The 12,310-nt window shown below is 54.9% G+C and overlaps 1 protein-coding gene across 5 annotated transcripts in view; it reads right to left on the bottom strand.

Annotated features, from left to right (window-relative positions):
- The window catches only part of ALPK2 (alpha kinase 2), a 114,725-nt gene that overhangs the window by 2,472 nt on the left and 99,943 nt on the right, over nt 1-12,310 (bottom strand). For 3 of the 5 annotated variants that reach the window (XM_070050093.1, XM_008261415.4, XM_070050094.1), the window contains exons 11-12: nt 11,827-12,044; nt 8,080-8,128 (exon numbers count right to left, since the gene is read on the bottom strand). In XM_070050093.1, coding sequence (XP_069906194.1) covers nt 8,080-8,128; nt 11,827-12,044 — 267 coding nt within the window. The remainder of the gene's footprint in view (nt 1-8,079; nt 8,129-11,826; nt 12,045-12,310) is intronic. The other 2 variants (XM_070050095.1, XM_051851899.2) reach the window with 1 other exon arrangement.

The raw sequence follows: 12,310 nt of genomic DNA, 5'->3' as shown, positions 1-12,310 counted from the left end.
GCGACCTTGAGACAGGTTGACCAGAGCAGTGACCTTGAGCTGGGGTGAGTGTAGACACGACCTCAAGCTGGCTTGACGACCGACGTCTGCCTGTGGGCGTGGCCAGGACACTTCCCCGGGGGGGGGGGGGGGCAGCGTTGCCCAGTCTACAGGCCCTTTCTCAGCCCCCAGCCCCCAGCCCACCCTGGCTCCAGTCCAGTCTCTCTGCAGGCCTGCCCTCGTCATAAGCAGGATTCTCTACAACGTCTTCCCTGCGTCTTCCTGAGCACCAGACCCTCCTCTGGGAGTCGGGTGCGAGTCACGTGTTCGCTCCACAGACCGTGATCTCTCCCAGGACACGTTTTGCTCAGAATTCTTGTCCAGAGGAAGCTTTTCCAGGAGTGTCCAAGGAACAGATGAACGGCTGCCAGCCCCATCCTCAGAGCGCCCGACCGGCCCGGGCGTGAGGTCTCCACAGCACGCTTCTGAGCTTCTCTCTCTCTCCTTCGAATGTTAGACTCTAAATCTGGCCTCCCGAGCAGCACTGAACGTCCCCGCCTCACAGATTTCTAGAAGGCAGAACTCTTCCACATCTCCTCTCTCTCTCTGCCACCCCGCATCTACAGAACTGCAAGTCTCTCTCCTCTCTTCATTTGATCTCTGTCTCAGCCAGGATGTTGGGCTTCCGATTTGACCTGTTGTTTTCCTAAACCAACAGTCATTGCCACGGCCATTGCTCTAGCCAGGGAAGAAAAGTAGGGCAGTGTCCTTTGTGTTTCTAGACCCGTTGACCTCAGATGTGTTCCAAGGACGTGAATCCAGCTGCAGAGAATTCGCAGCTCTGCAAGCAATGCGACCTTCAGTTCTCTTGCCTGCGGCCCCCGTTGCAGGGCACACCTGCCTTCGGCTGCCCTTAGGGTCAGAGGAGACCATGAATCTGGACCTCTGTGACATCCCTCCAATGTGTTCACTGACGTGTGTCATCAGGCAGTTGTGTCATTGTAAGGCCACCGCAGCATGCAGTGACACAAACAGCTACAATGTTATGGGACCACTGTCGGAGCTGTGGCCCATCTGACCAAACAGTGTTATGCAGCCAAGGTTACGTAGAGAGTGGCTGCAAGGACAAGGAATTCAGGTTGATGATGCAGGTGACACATTGGAGCAAAGCCCTAGTCTGGCAGCAGTAGGGGTGGATAAAATACAGCCAGGATTGGGTTTATGCATTGGCAAGACAGATGCACCAGCTATGTAATAAAGGGAGGGACACCGGGAAAGCTTCCTAGTTTGGAAATATCTCGTATTTTCTGAAAGTCCATCAGTGTCTTTCATTTCTTCAAGTTTATTGCATTCATTGCTTCACTCATTGGGCACCAGCTATGTGCAAGACACGTACTGGGATGAAAGAGGCTAAGGAAGCCCTGTGGTTTGCTCCCAGCCTGGCCATCTTGCAGGGCGGGGAGACTCATCAGCAAGTGTTGGCTCTGTACTGAACGTCAGTGCCGTGGCCACCCCAAGGGGAAGTTTATCACACTGCCCTTCACAGAGGGTTTATCAGGCACTGGGGATGGCACAGGCCAAGGTTCCGAGGCCCATTCTGAGTGAGAGCTGCCGTCTGAGGAGAGACGAGGTACAGGGCGTGCGTGGAGTGGCTTCGTAAGCTGTCGGTCCCTGAGGTCTGCATTTCCCAAAATGTGCTGTGGGGGCTGCAGTCCCTCCAGATCCTTGGGAAAGCTGTGCTGTCCGTGCTGTGAGGAGAGCTGGGTCCTCTCCCATTGGCTCTTTTTATTATTTTTAAGGATTTATTTATTTATTTTTATTTATTTGAAAGAGTTACAGAGAGAGGTAGAACCAGAAAGAGAGAGAGATCTTCCATCTGCTGGTTCACTCCCCAAATGACTGCAATGGCCAGAGATGAGATGATCAGAAGGCAGGAGCCAGGAGCTTCTTCCAGGTCTCCCACGCAGGTGCAGGGGCCCAAGAACTTGGGCCATCTTCCACTGCTTTCCCAGGCCACAGCAGCGAGCTGGATCAGAAGTGGAGCAGCCAGGACTCGAACCAGTGCTCATATTGGATGCAGCATTGCAGGCGGTGGCTTTACCTGCTACGCCACAGCGCTGGCCCCCATTGGCTCTTTAAGATCCTGGGGAATCTCTCACTAAAGATACTTCTCCAACTCTTCAGCCCAGGCTTGAATTATTGGACAATGGCACCCCATTTCTCCACCATTGCCTCTCTAAAGGGAGCCATGCTATGGGCACGGTGGCAGCGACAGATTCAGGTCCGCGTCTTCTATAGAAGTTGTGTTCTCGGGGTTTGCAGTGCGCCCTCCTTCAGTCAGGTGACTAGCGACCAACCTCAAGAGACACCCCAGAACCCAGTTCCGGCCATCCCACCACAGGCCTGCCACCAAGGCATCTCAGCTGTTCGTTCTCACTTTCTGCCTTGACCAGTCTGTTCTCCATGGTCACCGCATGTGTAAGTCCAAGCATGGTCAAGAAGCCGCTGGAATGTTCCCTCCCCCTCAGCTACAGACCCCGCCCCCGCTCCTGCCCGCTCTCTGCTCTTATCACCCGGATCCAGGCTCTCCGCCGAAGCCACAGTCTCGGCAACAGCCCAGGCTGTCTCCATGGAAACCAAGCCCTGGCACTTTCTTCTCTGGCAGCCACCCCGGCTGGAAAAAAAGCAGAACATCAAGTTTCCTTCTTCTGAGGAAAATGGGAGAGAGGAGGGCTGGGACCCCCGACCCCCACACCAAGTCGGGCCTCCAGTGCTGCTGGCCCGGGCATTCAGTCCCTGCTCGCCACAAGCTTCCTGTCTTCTTGCTCCTGCAGGCACCCCCCACACCAGCTGGTCTCTGCCAGACGGGCCCCGGGGCTGAGGTCAGGTGCACCCTGTTCCCATGACATCCCATGCATCCCAGACAGGATGCACAGCTCTGTCCTGTCTACCACCTGAAGATGCAACCAGAGCTGAGGAGGGCACCCATCTGAGACTGGCTCCCTGTCCTACGTCCCAGCACTGATTCCCGCGGGCCATGCTTTATCTGCAGCTGGAGGCCCTGGGGCCACAGGGCAGACAGCGCCGGCCAGGCAGACACACATCAGGAACTCAGTCCAGGCCGTGAGGCCCATGGCGGGCAGGGGTGAGCAAGGCCTCGAGTCCAGTTGTTATGGGCTGGGCAGCACTGCTGGCTACAGTTCCTCGTTGATGAACTCTGATACCCGCAGGGAGGGTGCCTGGCCCTCTGCAGCCTCACTCCGTGGTCAGCCCCTCACTCTGCTTTTCCGGGTTCCTTCCCTTCTGCCTCCCCACCAGCGCCTGTCTCCCTCTAGCCTGGACACACACACACACGCACACCGGTCGTTTTTTTAGCTGCCATCCAGACATTCCCTTCTCCTGTTGACAAACTTGTAGAGTCCCCAGTACACGCTCGCTCGCTGGCTCGCTCGCTCTCTCGCTCTCAATGCACTCGGCTTAAACCTTCCTAAAGGCATTCTCCTTCCTGCTGTCTCCCAGCTGTCCTGCAGGGGGCGATCTCGAGTTCTTTCCTTTCAGACTTGCTGGAGCTGGATGACAAATGCTGGGCAGGAGATAACCCAGGCGGAGGGTTGAAAGCCCGTAGCTCATGGCTCCCACTTGTGAGATTTTCAAGCTGGAGCCAGGAGATCATCATGCTGTTCCCAGGGCGTCTCCTGGGAGAGCTGAGCTCTCACTTGCTGGTAGGGCCTGCGGGAATCAGCAACCGTCCGTCCCCGTGTCTGTCTTGATGAGTGGGCCCTCATCGCCCTCACCTGCCCGTTTGGGGCACCTGATTCTCTCCAGGGTCTGCTGAACTCGGTTTCCATGTCAGGGACGCCCGGCGTGTGCCACGCACCCTTCAGCCTCATCATTCTGTTTGCCCGTGGCTGGAAAGCCAGGGCTGGCTGGCGGCCGCCCCTCGGGGAGGCTCTGTGGCGGCGCGTATCTGTCTTATTTTGGCCCAGTGCTTCGTGACTGGGAAGCAATCTGCTTAGGGTATTCCTCTTTGTTTTCCTTCAATTCAGTGACATGAAATTGGCTGTTTGGAGGAAGACTATTCAAAGTATTGCTCTGGTGCCCTCTGGTGGTTGGACCACAATTCCACCATCTCTGCCAGGGTTTCTCCTGCTGGCTGGAGTGGGCGAGTGTTTGCACGTGCCGCCCCACACTGGACACGGGTGGGCCTGTTCCCAGCACGCGTTGCTTTAGAATGGCTTGCAGTTGGTTCAGTTAAATTTCCAGTTCTAAAATTAGGCCTTTTTTTCTAGTCTTTCTCAGCCCACTGTAGATGGCTGATTAATCTCAAGTCAGAAATGCTTTCAATGGTCTGGTTAGGATCTTGGGTCTACCTTGACAATGGACTCATGGATATCAGAGCAGCAAACAGGATTTGTAACTTGAAATTTGTGTACTCGACATGGCCCAAAGATGGAGAGTGTTGCGGTACAGGGGTGAGTTTCCAGACGTGACCATGTCCTGCCAGCCTTCCGTTCTGAGGATCTTGACGCCAAGTAAAGTTGAATTTAAAGGAATGAGTCATGACGGTCCCTACACGTCATTTTATGAGATCCCAAATAACTTTGTACCTCCCAAATCACATCACAACCTTGGACTTCATCAAACAAGAAAACTAATCAGGGTGCACTTATTGGGCAAGCGAATTCATGGTGCAGATGGAGACACAGAACGCGGCTTCTTAGGGCTGCCCGGCTCCAGCCTCCCCTAGAACCTGCAACTCCCCCTTCCCACCGTGGGCAGCCGGAGTTTGCCAAGAACGATGAGGCCGACCCCGGTCAGTCTCCTCTCCTGTGCGCCCTGGGACATCTGTCCTGCCACGCACTCCGCCTCTTCTCACGCCGGCCCCGGCCCTCCCACCTGGTTTTCTCCCTTCCTGTCTGCAAACTGCTTTGAACTGGAGCCCTTTCCAATCTGCTGCCATTGCTTTAGCTCCACTTGGCAGCCTTGGCTGACACAGATGGAATCGCGGCTTCCGGCACTGGGGACCTGCCCCTGCGCCTCGGCTCCCGGCAGCGAGTCCTGGCTGGAAGTGGGCTGCCCTGCCCTGCCCTGCGCCGAGCGTGGCCACTGGCTTTTGCTCTGGAGCAGAGGTTCTTCCAGGGACTTCTGTGAGGTCTCCCCGACACCCCCACCTTCTGATGACAAAGCCCCCCTGCCTTTTATCAGCTCTTCAAACAGGGTTTCAGAACAGCTCTTTTGAAAAAGAAAAGGCTTAAAAGGCAAAGTTTAAAGAAAAAAGAAGATCTACCATTCCCCCAAGGCGCCAGTTCCCTTTCCCTCGCCCTACCTCCCTTGGGTGGGAAGCAGTGAGTAGGCGACACAGCGCTGTGCCCTGGGCTCCAGCCGCCAGTCCTTCTAATGCATCCCGGGCACCTGTCCCAGGCCAACAAAGTCACAGTAAAGCAGAGAGCAAAACCAAGTGGATGTCTTTTTAAACTAGGAGAAAAGATGCAGCATGTGAAGCTCTGGGTTGGCTCCCGGAAGCTGTTGATACGCTTCCAGGAGATGTCTTCAGTCATCCTGTTCTTAGTCTGTCCTGGATTTGGGGACTCCTTGCACACTCGGCTTTGGTCTAAATAGCGGTATGAAGTTTGCCCATTCTGGCGACAGGTAGAGACATGGTGGGGTGTAGGAAATGGCAGTTAAGCCGCTCACAGTGAACTTCTGGGACTAAATGTTGATTCAGTGAGGTGGGGTGGGGGCATCCTCAGGGCAAGACCACACACGTCCCCATTCTGTAGATGGGTGGCTTGGGGAACTTCTCAGGTGCCTGGCCACGCAGCCGGTACCATGGGGAGCTCAAACCAGAGCTGGCTGGTACCTGAATTTGCAACATCCTGCAGAGAACACAGGATCTGTGAAGGGTGCAGGCCGGTGCCCTCCAAAAATAGGACACTGTGTTGTTGATCTAATTTGTCCAGGATAAATGCTAACCTGGATAGGATGCAAGGACATCAGGCCTAAAATGGGCATCCTCAGAGGATAGGCTGGATGGATTCCTCTACCACCATGGAGCAGGGCCAGCTCCCGGAGGAGCAGAGTGAGTGGCAGGACCAAGACTGGAGCCAGGTCCTTGCGAAACGCTGCCCTCTCCCAGCGTGCAGTCTTCGCAGGTGGAGAGAAGTGAAGATGGCTCTAGCACAACACTTTATTATCACTGAGCAGCTTTTCTGAAAGGAGCCGCATCCGGGGAAAACCTCCAGATTGCATCTCGGGTCTGGAAGCTTTGTGCACACATCGGAGGCGTTGAACTGGAGGTTAGAAGAACAGTCCCCTTTCTACATTTTGCAAATCTACTTTTTCCCCACCCTTCATTATTTATGAGAGTGCTGTGGGTGCCAGCAGTCTGAAGTAACCAGAGGAGGTGCCCCCAGCCATGGAAGCAATAGGCTATATTCACCTCGCCATTTTTTACTTTCTGGATTTCTCATATATTGCCATCTGTGGCCTCCCTGGCCCCGACAGACTGCCCCTCTGAGGGCTGGCCAATTCCTAGACGGAGTAAAGGACTTGCTTCCAGAATGCCTTTCATATGCAAAGAAGCTAATCCAGAGCCCACACCCCCACTTCCTCCTCTTTCTTGGGTACCCTGGCTCAGGGCCGGGATCTGCCTGATGTCGCACCCCAGGGCAGACACCAGACAGCTGGGGACTCTCCCTAGCCCCAGAGCAGCTGACAATCTGCACACAACCCAATCCTAAACCTGTGAACCCTGCCTTACCCGCTGCTTCCTGTCCCCTGGCTTCCTCTGCCTGCCTAGGACCCTGGCGCCTCTCCAGGTGCGCCCGCCATGCTGTGGGATGCCCTCTGCTCTTGGGAACTTAGTCACAAACTCTTCTCGTGGCAGTTGTATGAGCCAGCTCTTGGTATCTTTAATTGGAATGCCTGCAAGAAGCAACTCAGGAGGGAAGGGGGTCAATGCTGGCTCACGGTTCAGGAGGCTCACAGCCCCCCTGGCCGAGGCACCGGTGAGGCTGGAGGATGGCAGTGTGACGGTCCCATGGTGAGCCAGGAAGCAGAGAGCAGCTGGGCTGCACTCCAACAGAACCCTCTTGCAAGAACTACCTGCAAAGCCACACCCACACGGCCCAGAGACCTCCGACGGAGCCCACCTCCCCCGGGCCATCCTTTGCTCAAGTCTCCACCCTTGGTCTGTTCAGCATGAACAGAAGACTTTGGGGTCCAAGCCCCCAGTACTTCAGCCTTTGAGGGCCATCCAAGCTACGACCCAAACCATGGCACAGTTTTCGGGTCTGCTGGTCCACACCTAAGCACCGAGAAAAGCTATGTGGTCAAACAAAGCCATCACCTCCCCAAGTCATCTGTCCTCTCCACCCCCACCCCCACCCCGTGCAAGGGAAGGGCTGTGGTGGCAAAGGCAACAGAATTTCATCTTCACGGAGAACCACAGTGGTTTTGTCCTTGGTGGTCAAGCAAAGCAATGCGAAAGGAGACTTTGTTTAAAAGATACCTGGGGGCAGATGTTTAGTCCCGTTCCTGGATTCAAGTCTTAGTCCTGATTCTAGCTTCCTGCTAATGCAGACCTGGGAGGCAGCAGGTGATGGCTCAAGTACTTGGGTCGCTGCCATCCACACAGCAGGCCTGAATTGAGCTCCTGGCTTCAGCCTGACCCAGCTCTACCCATTGCAGCTATTTCAGCAGCGAGGCAGCAGAAGGGACTACTTTCTCATTCTCTCATTCATATATTCGCTCTCTCTCCCCACCTCCTCACTCCCATTGCTCTGTGTCTCAAATTAATTTTTTAAAAAGAAACCCGGGTAACAAGTCATCGGTACATCGAGAAGGTGCACCTCATCCTGAGCAAGGCAGCACCCTGCCTTACATGGGGCGAAGGGGCCGTCACCAGCCATGAGCTAATTGCAGTGATCAGCAACCACGGCTCCTGGGACGCTCGTCGGGAGTCTGTACTTTTAAAATATACAAGTCAAGTTCACTCTACTCAATTGCCCAAACCCGCTTTGCCCCAGCAGCCTCACGGTGTTCGCCAGAGCTGCCGGAAGCCCAGTGTCCAGCTGTACGTGTCTGAGTTTGTCGACTCACCCTTTGGCCAACGTAGCTATGCCCACGTCGGTTAACTTCATCCCCACGCCTGGAGAAGAGAGAGCAAAGATGGAGGCTGTGTGACTCAGGGCTCCTCAGCAGGGACTCGCAGGGGAGGGGAGGTGGCTCTCCAAGGTGCCCCTGCTGCGGAAACACCCGCCCTCCTCCTCCTCCTCTCCACCATCAGCATTCAGCCATGCACGCAGACGCCTCCCTGCCCAGGGTCAGCCCTTGCAGCCCCAGAGCCGGCGTCCCCAGGATAGGGGAGGGACACTCTGATAGCCATGAAGCCTGCTGCTTCTGTCCCCAGAGATACTCTCCCAGGGGCTTCGTTCTGGTCCCCCGTCCCTTTCTGGCAGTGGAAACTCCCTGGTCCATGAGGACAGCGGGCATGGGCATGGACTGAGGTGGTCAACATGGAGAGAAAGTTGTGGAGTTCAAAGGCAGACTCCAGATACACAATGTCAGACTCGTGTCCCGCCATGGAGGGATTCAGACCCTGGAACATCGCCCTGAGTTCTGGGTAGACATTTGGTTAGGGCCATTGGTAACCAGCGGTCTGACCTTGGACCCCTGACCCAGCCACTGTTTGAACCACGGTTGAGGGAGGCTGGGAGCAGAGACGGAGACTGAGCTTTGGAGAGAGTAGCTGAGCCTCCCCTCTCCCGCACACGAGCTGCCACCACCTGGTTGCGCTCTGCGGCCAGCCTTGCATGCCCCTTGACCTCACCCGGGTCCAGCAGGAGGAACAGCCCCTCTCTGATGCCTGCAGAGTGGAGGGCTCGGGCCTTTCCAGAAACTCCTTGCCCAAACCAGGGACCGGTTCCCTTCCCATCTCCCTGGGATGGTCGCCCTACCAAGACCTCACTCATGCTGTCCAGCAAATGACCTCTAAGCACAGGGCGCAGCATCCATGATGCCACTTTATGGACCAGACACCCAGCCTGGGCCTTGTCGCCTCCTCTCTTGCCCCTGACTCTGGTCCTTCTTGGGCTGGGCTGGGAATGCCGGTTCCCCCACCACCCACAGGAGACCTGCCCATGGAGGGGCTGCACAGCCTAGAGACCAGTCTGGGCTCTGGAAGAAGGAACCAGCATCTCCCCAAGCCCACCCTGGGGATCAGATCTGGGGGCAACTGAGTTCTATTGTCCTCCACTCCTGTGTGTGTGGTTTTCTGAGGCCCAGAGGGGCAGGCTGAACACTCGGATTCAGCAGTGTCTTCCCAGAGCTGGGGGAAAACCCAGGACACATTGCTATTCCGACATTCACTCCTCAGAAGCACTGAGCTGCCGTCTCTGCGGTGCACCTGTGCGCTAAATCAGACCCGGCACTTCGGGGGAGCCAGGGAGCTCTTTAAAAACCCTGATTACAGTTGGTAGGGAATTCATCTCATTCTTTCAAAGCTGCTAATCACTCAAACATAAGCACAAATGCTTTCCGTAGCCTTTATTAGAGGGATTGTGCTTTGTAGAGAAAAGACATCAAGTTGCACAAGCCCCCTTTGGATATCTTGTTTCATGGGAAATTGTATTTATACATCGCAGCTCTAAGCTACATAGAAGTCCAGGTTAAAAAGTCATCTGGCAAAAGGTCTTGGAACTGGGACAATTGCCTTCCTGTGTTTCTCACAATCACCAGCTGTCATTTCCAGTCTAGAAAAATAGGATATAATTTTTAAAAAGAAATCCCCCCCCCTCTCTCTCGGTCTAATAATTTGTCAGCAATTCAACTCCCGTCATTAAGAGTCACTTGAGGAGAGTAATTGCCATTCTAATGTGCAGCTATCGCGTTGAACTGGGCATGGCCGTGGTCTACAGGTTGCTTCTGGTGGAAGGAGGGCAGCTGGCAGCGTTAGGAGCTCGTTCTCCAGGATTTGAGTCCCTGGGTGTTTCGAGTGACAGGTTTCGCCAGCATGCAGATCTTAGGTACAAATCACAGGCTGGCCTTTTACCCTCTTAGACTTACAAGCCATGCACAGTTCTGAGCCAATGCAGCCAGGGAGGGACCGCGAAGGGTCCAAAACGGGGTGGTTGACTTTGGGTTGGTTGGTTTTGATCCTAATTGCAGTGTCTTGGTGGAATTATAAAAAGCAGAGATTGCTGTTTCATGCCACGGTAATGACAGTCAAAAGGTTCTTCCTGACAGCAGAGAGCAAATAAACACTGCTGCGAGATACCACAGGACACAGAGAAATGGAAGATTCCACTCCCCTCGCCTACTGGTGCCTGGAAGCCATATTCACTGTGCGTGAAGCCCCAGGGTGTTGTTTTCCTGGTAGAAGAATGATATTTAATGCAAAGTTAACTCTGAAGGGGGAACAGCAACCGTGGCACAGCCAGAGCCCAAGTAGAATAAATGAGATTGTTATCTGTGGTGTGTGAGTGTCCGTGAAAGGAGTGGGCAGCTATGCCAGCCTTAAACCACAGCAGGCGCCAGCGGCAGAATAGTAAGGTTCCATCCCCCAGGCCCCAGGGCCTCCCAGGAGCCCCCAGGAGACTCGGGGGAAGGTGGAATGGGACCCACGAAGGAGATGCCTGTAAAGGTCAGGGAGTAAAGCTCTTGCTGATTGGTGGATTCCAGACGTAGCAGAAAAAGGTTGGGATTCAGAGAAAGCATGGGCTGGAGTCTTGAACCTCTCTACCAACTGAGTGGCAGCAGGCAGTTAAATCGCTGTCTCTGACCCTCAGTTTTCTCATCTGTATAATGGGGTCATCTTTGCAGGATTATTCTGAAGATTGAAAATAATAGGAAAATATGGGTGGATAAAAAATTTGGGGAAGTGGTGGGTCCTTGGGCCCCACAACAGCCTAACCAGGGAAGAACGGAAGCGCGGGGGCATTGAGCACAGTGGCTGGGCCAGAAGCTGGCAGCTCTAGGAAGTCACCCTCCAGGGGACAGAGCAGTCTGCAGGCCCAGGCTGGAGCATCCCGCGGCAGGTGACATTCAGGAGACACACAACCACGCTCCAGATTTCCCCTAGCAGGATCATCACTCACTGCTGTAACTCAACTGTCTATGCCCAGCTGCCTCATGTGCAGGCGGCAGGTGTGCGGGATTTGATGCCCCCGTCAGGAGCAGCCTTCCGCTGCGGCTCATGGGAGCTGGTGGCTGGATCTCCCCCTGGGTGGGGTAATTCCAGGACCTGCGTTCCACACGGGCTCCAGCAGAGGGCGCTCCGGTTGTCCACCGCAGTAATGGACGGTTGCAAGGCAGTGGTGACTGGGTGACACACCCAGTCCCTTCCTCCCGCTGGTGTCTCCTGGGAGCGCCTCCCAGGTAGCCATCTGGACTTGAATACATAGGCACGTCTCTGGGGGAACCTGACTCTGGCAGCCCCATTTCATACAGGAAATGGCAATCCTAAAAATTTGCAAACACACTGTGACTTCATAAAGAGAGCTTAGAATTGAACGTGTCCTAAGAACTGTGAACCACGACTTGAGAATGAATTGGTGCACCTTAATCTGTCTGTCAGTGCATCTGGGCTTTCACCCATACTCCCAAGTTTGCAACTATTGAGGATTTAACAGCGGAGCCCCTCTCTGGCTGCCTGTCGCAAAGGGAAGGCGTTACGGGTGTGAGTTATGAAAAGCTAAGGGTATTGCTGCATTTGGCTGATCCCTTCAGCCTTCTTTGTCAAGCTGATGAGACACTGGCAAAACCTTCTGGGGACAAGAGTCTTCAAGTCCCCGAGGGCCTCTCCTGCCCCGTCCCTCCCCAGGACCTCCCTGCCCGCCGTGTCCTCACCCTGCATGTCCGTCACCAGGAGGCAGCCGCTTGTTTTCTGGTACACCCAGTGCTGGAAGGTACAGCATTTCTGACCGGCCTCTGAGTCTCTCCTCAGGAAGTTGATTTCCTTCCCGTCTCGGATGGAGTACTTCACGAACTCGCCGATCAGCTCCTCCTCCACGGTGGCGTACGGGATGTTGTTCTCAGGCCGATGGATGAGGAAGATGGGGATGATCCTGGCAGGGGAGAGCGCACGGACCCGGGTCAGGTCTCAGCTGGCAAGAAAGGCTTCTGGTGCCTTCTCCCCTCCCCTGGGCGTGGGCGGCGGCAGAGCAACCCGAGTTGCACCCCGTTTAAAGTCTTCCCGGGATTATTCAGCGGTTAAAAGGATGTGTCTCTGGTTTTTCTTTGTTCTTAGCGTTGGTTAGAAAATTCTGCATGGGGTGGAGTTTAGCTGCTCGTGTGGAAATGAATTTCTTCCAGAGAGTTCTATCTTAATGAC

The sequence above is a fragment of the Oryctolagus cuniculus genome, chromosome 10 (genome assembly GCF_964237555.1).
Source record: "Oryctolagus cuniculus chromosome 10, mOryCun1.1, whole genome shotgun sequence".
Classification (NCBI taxonomy): Eukaryota; Metazoa; Chordata; class Mammalia; order Lagomorpha; family Leporidae; genus Oryctolagus; species Oryctolagus cuniculus.
The sequence above is the reverse complement of the archived record's forward strand: the minus strand, read 5'-3'. Positions and strand labels throughout refer to the sequence as shown.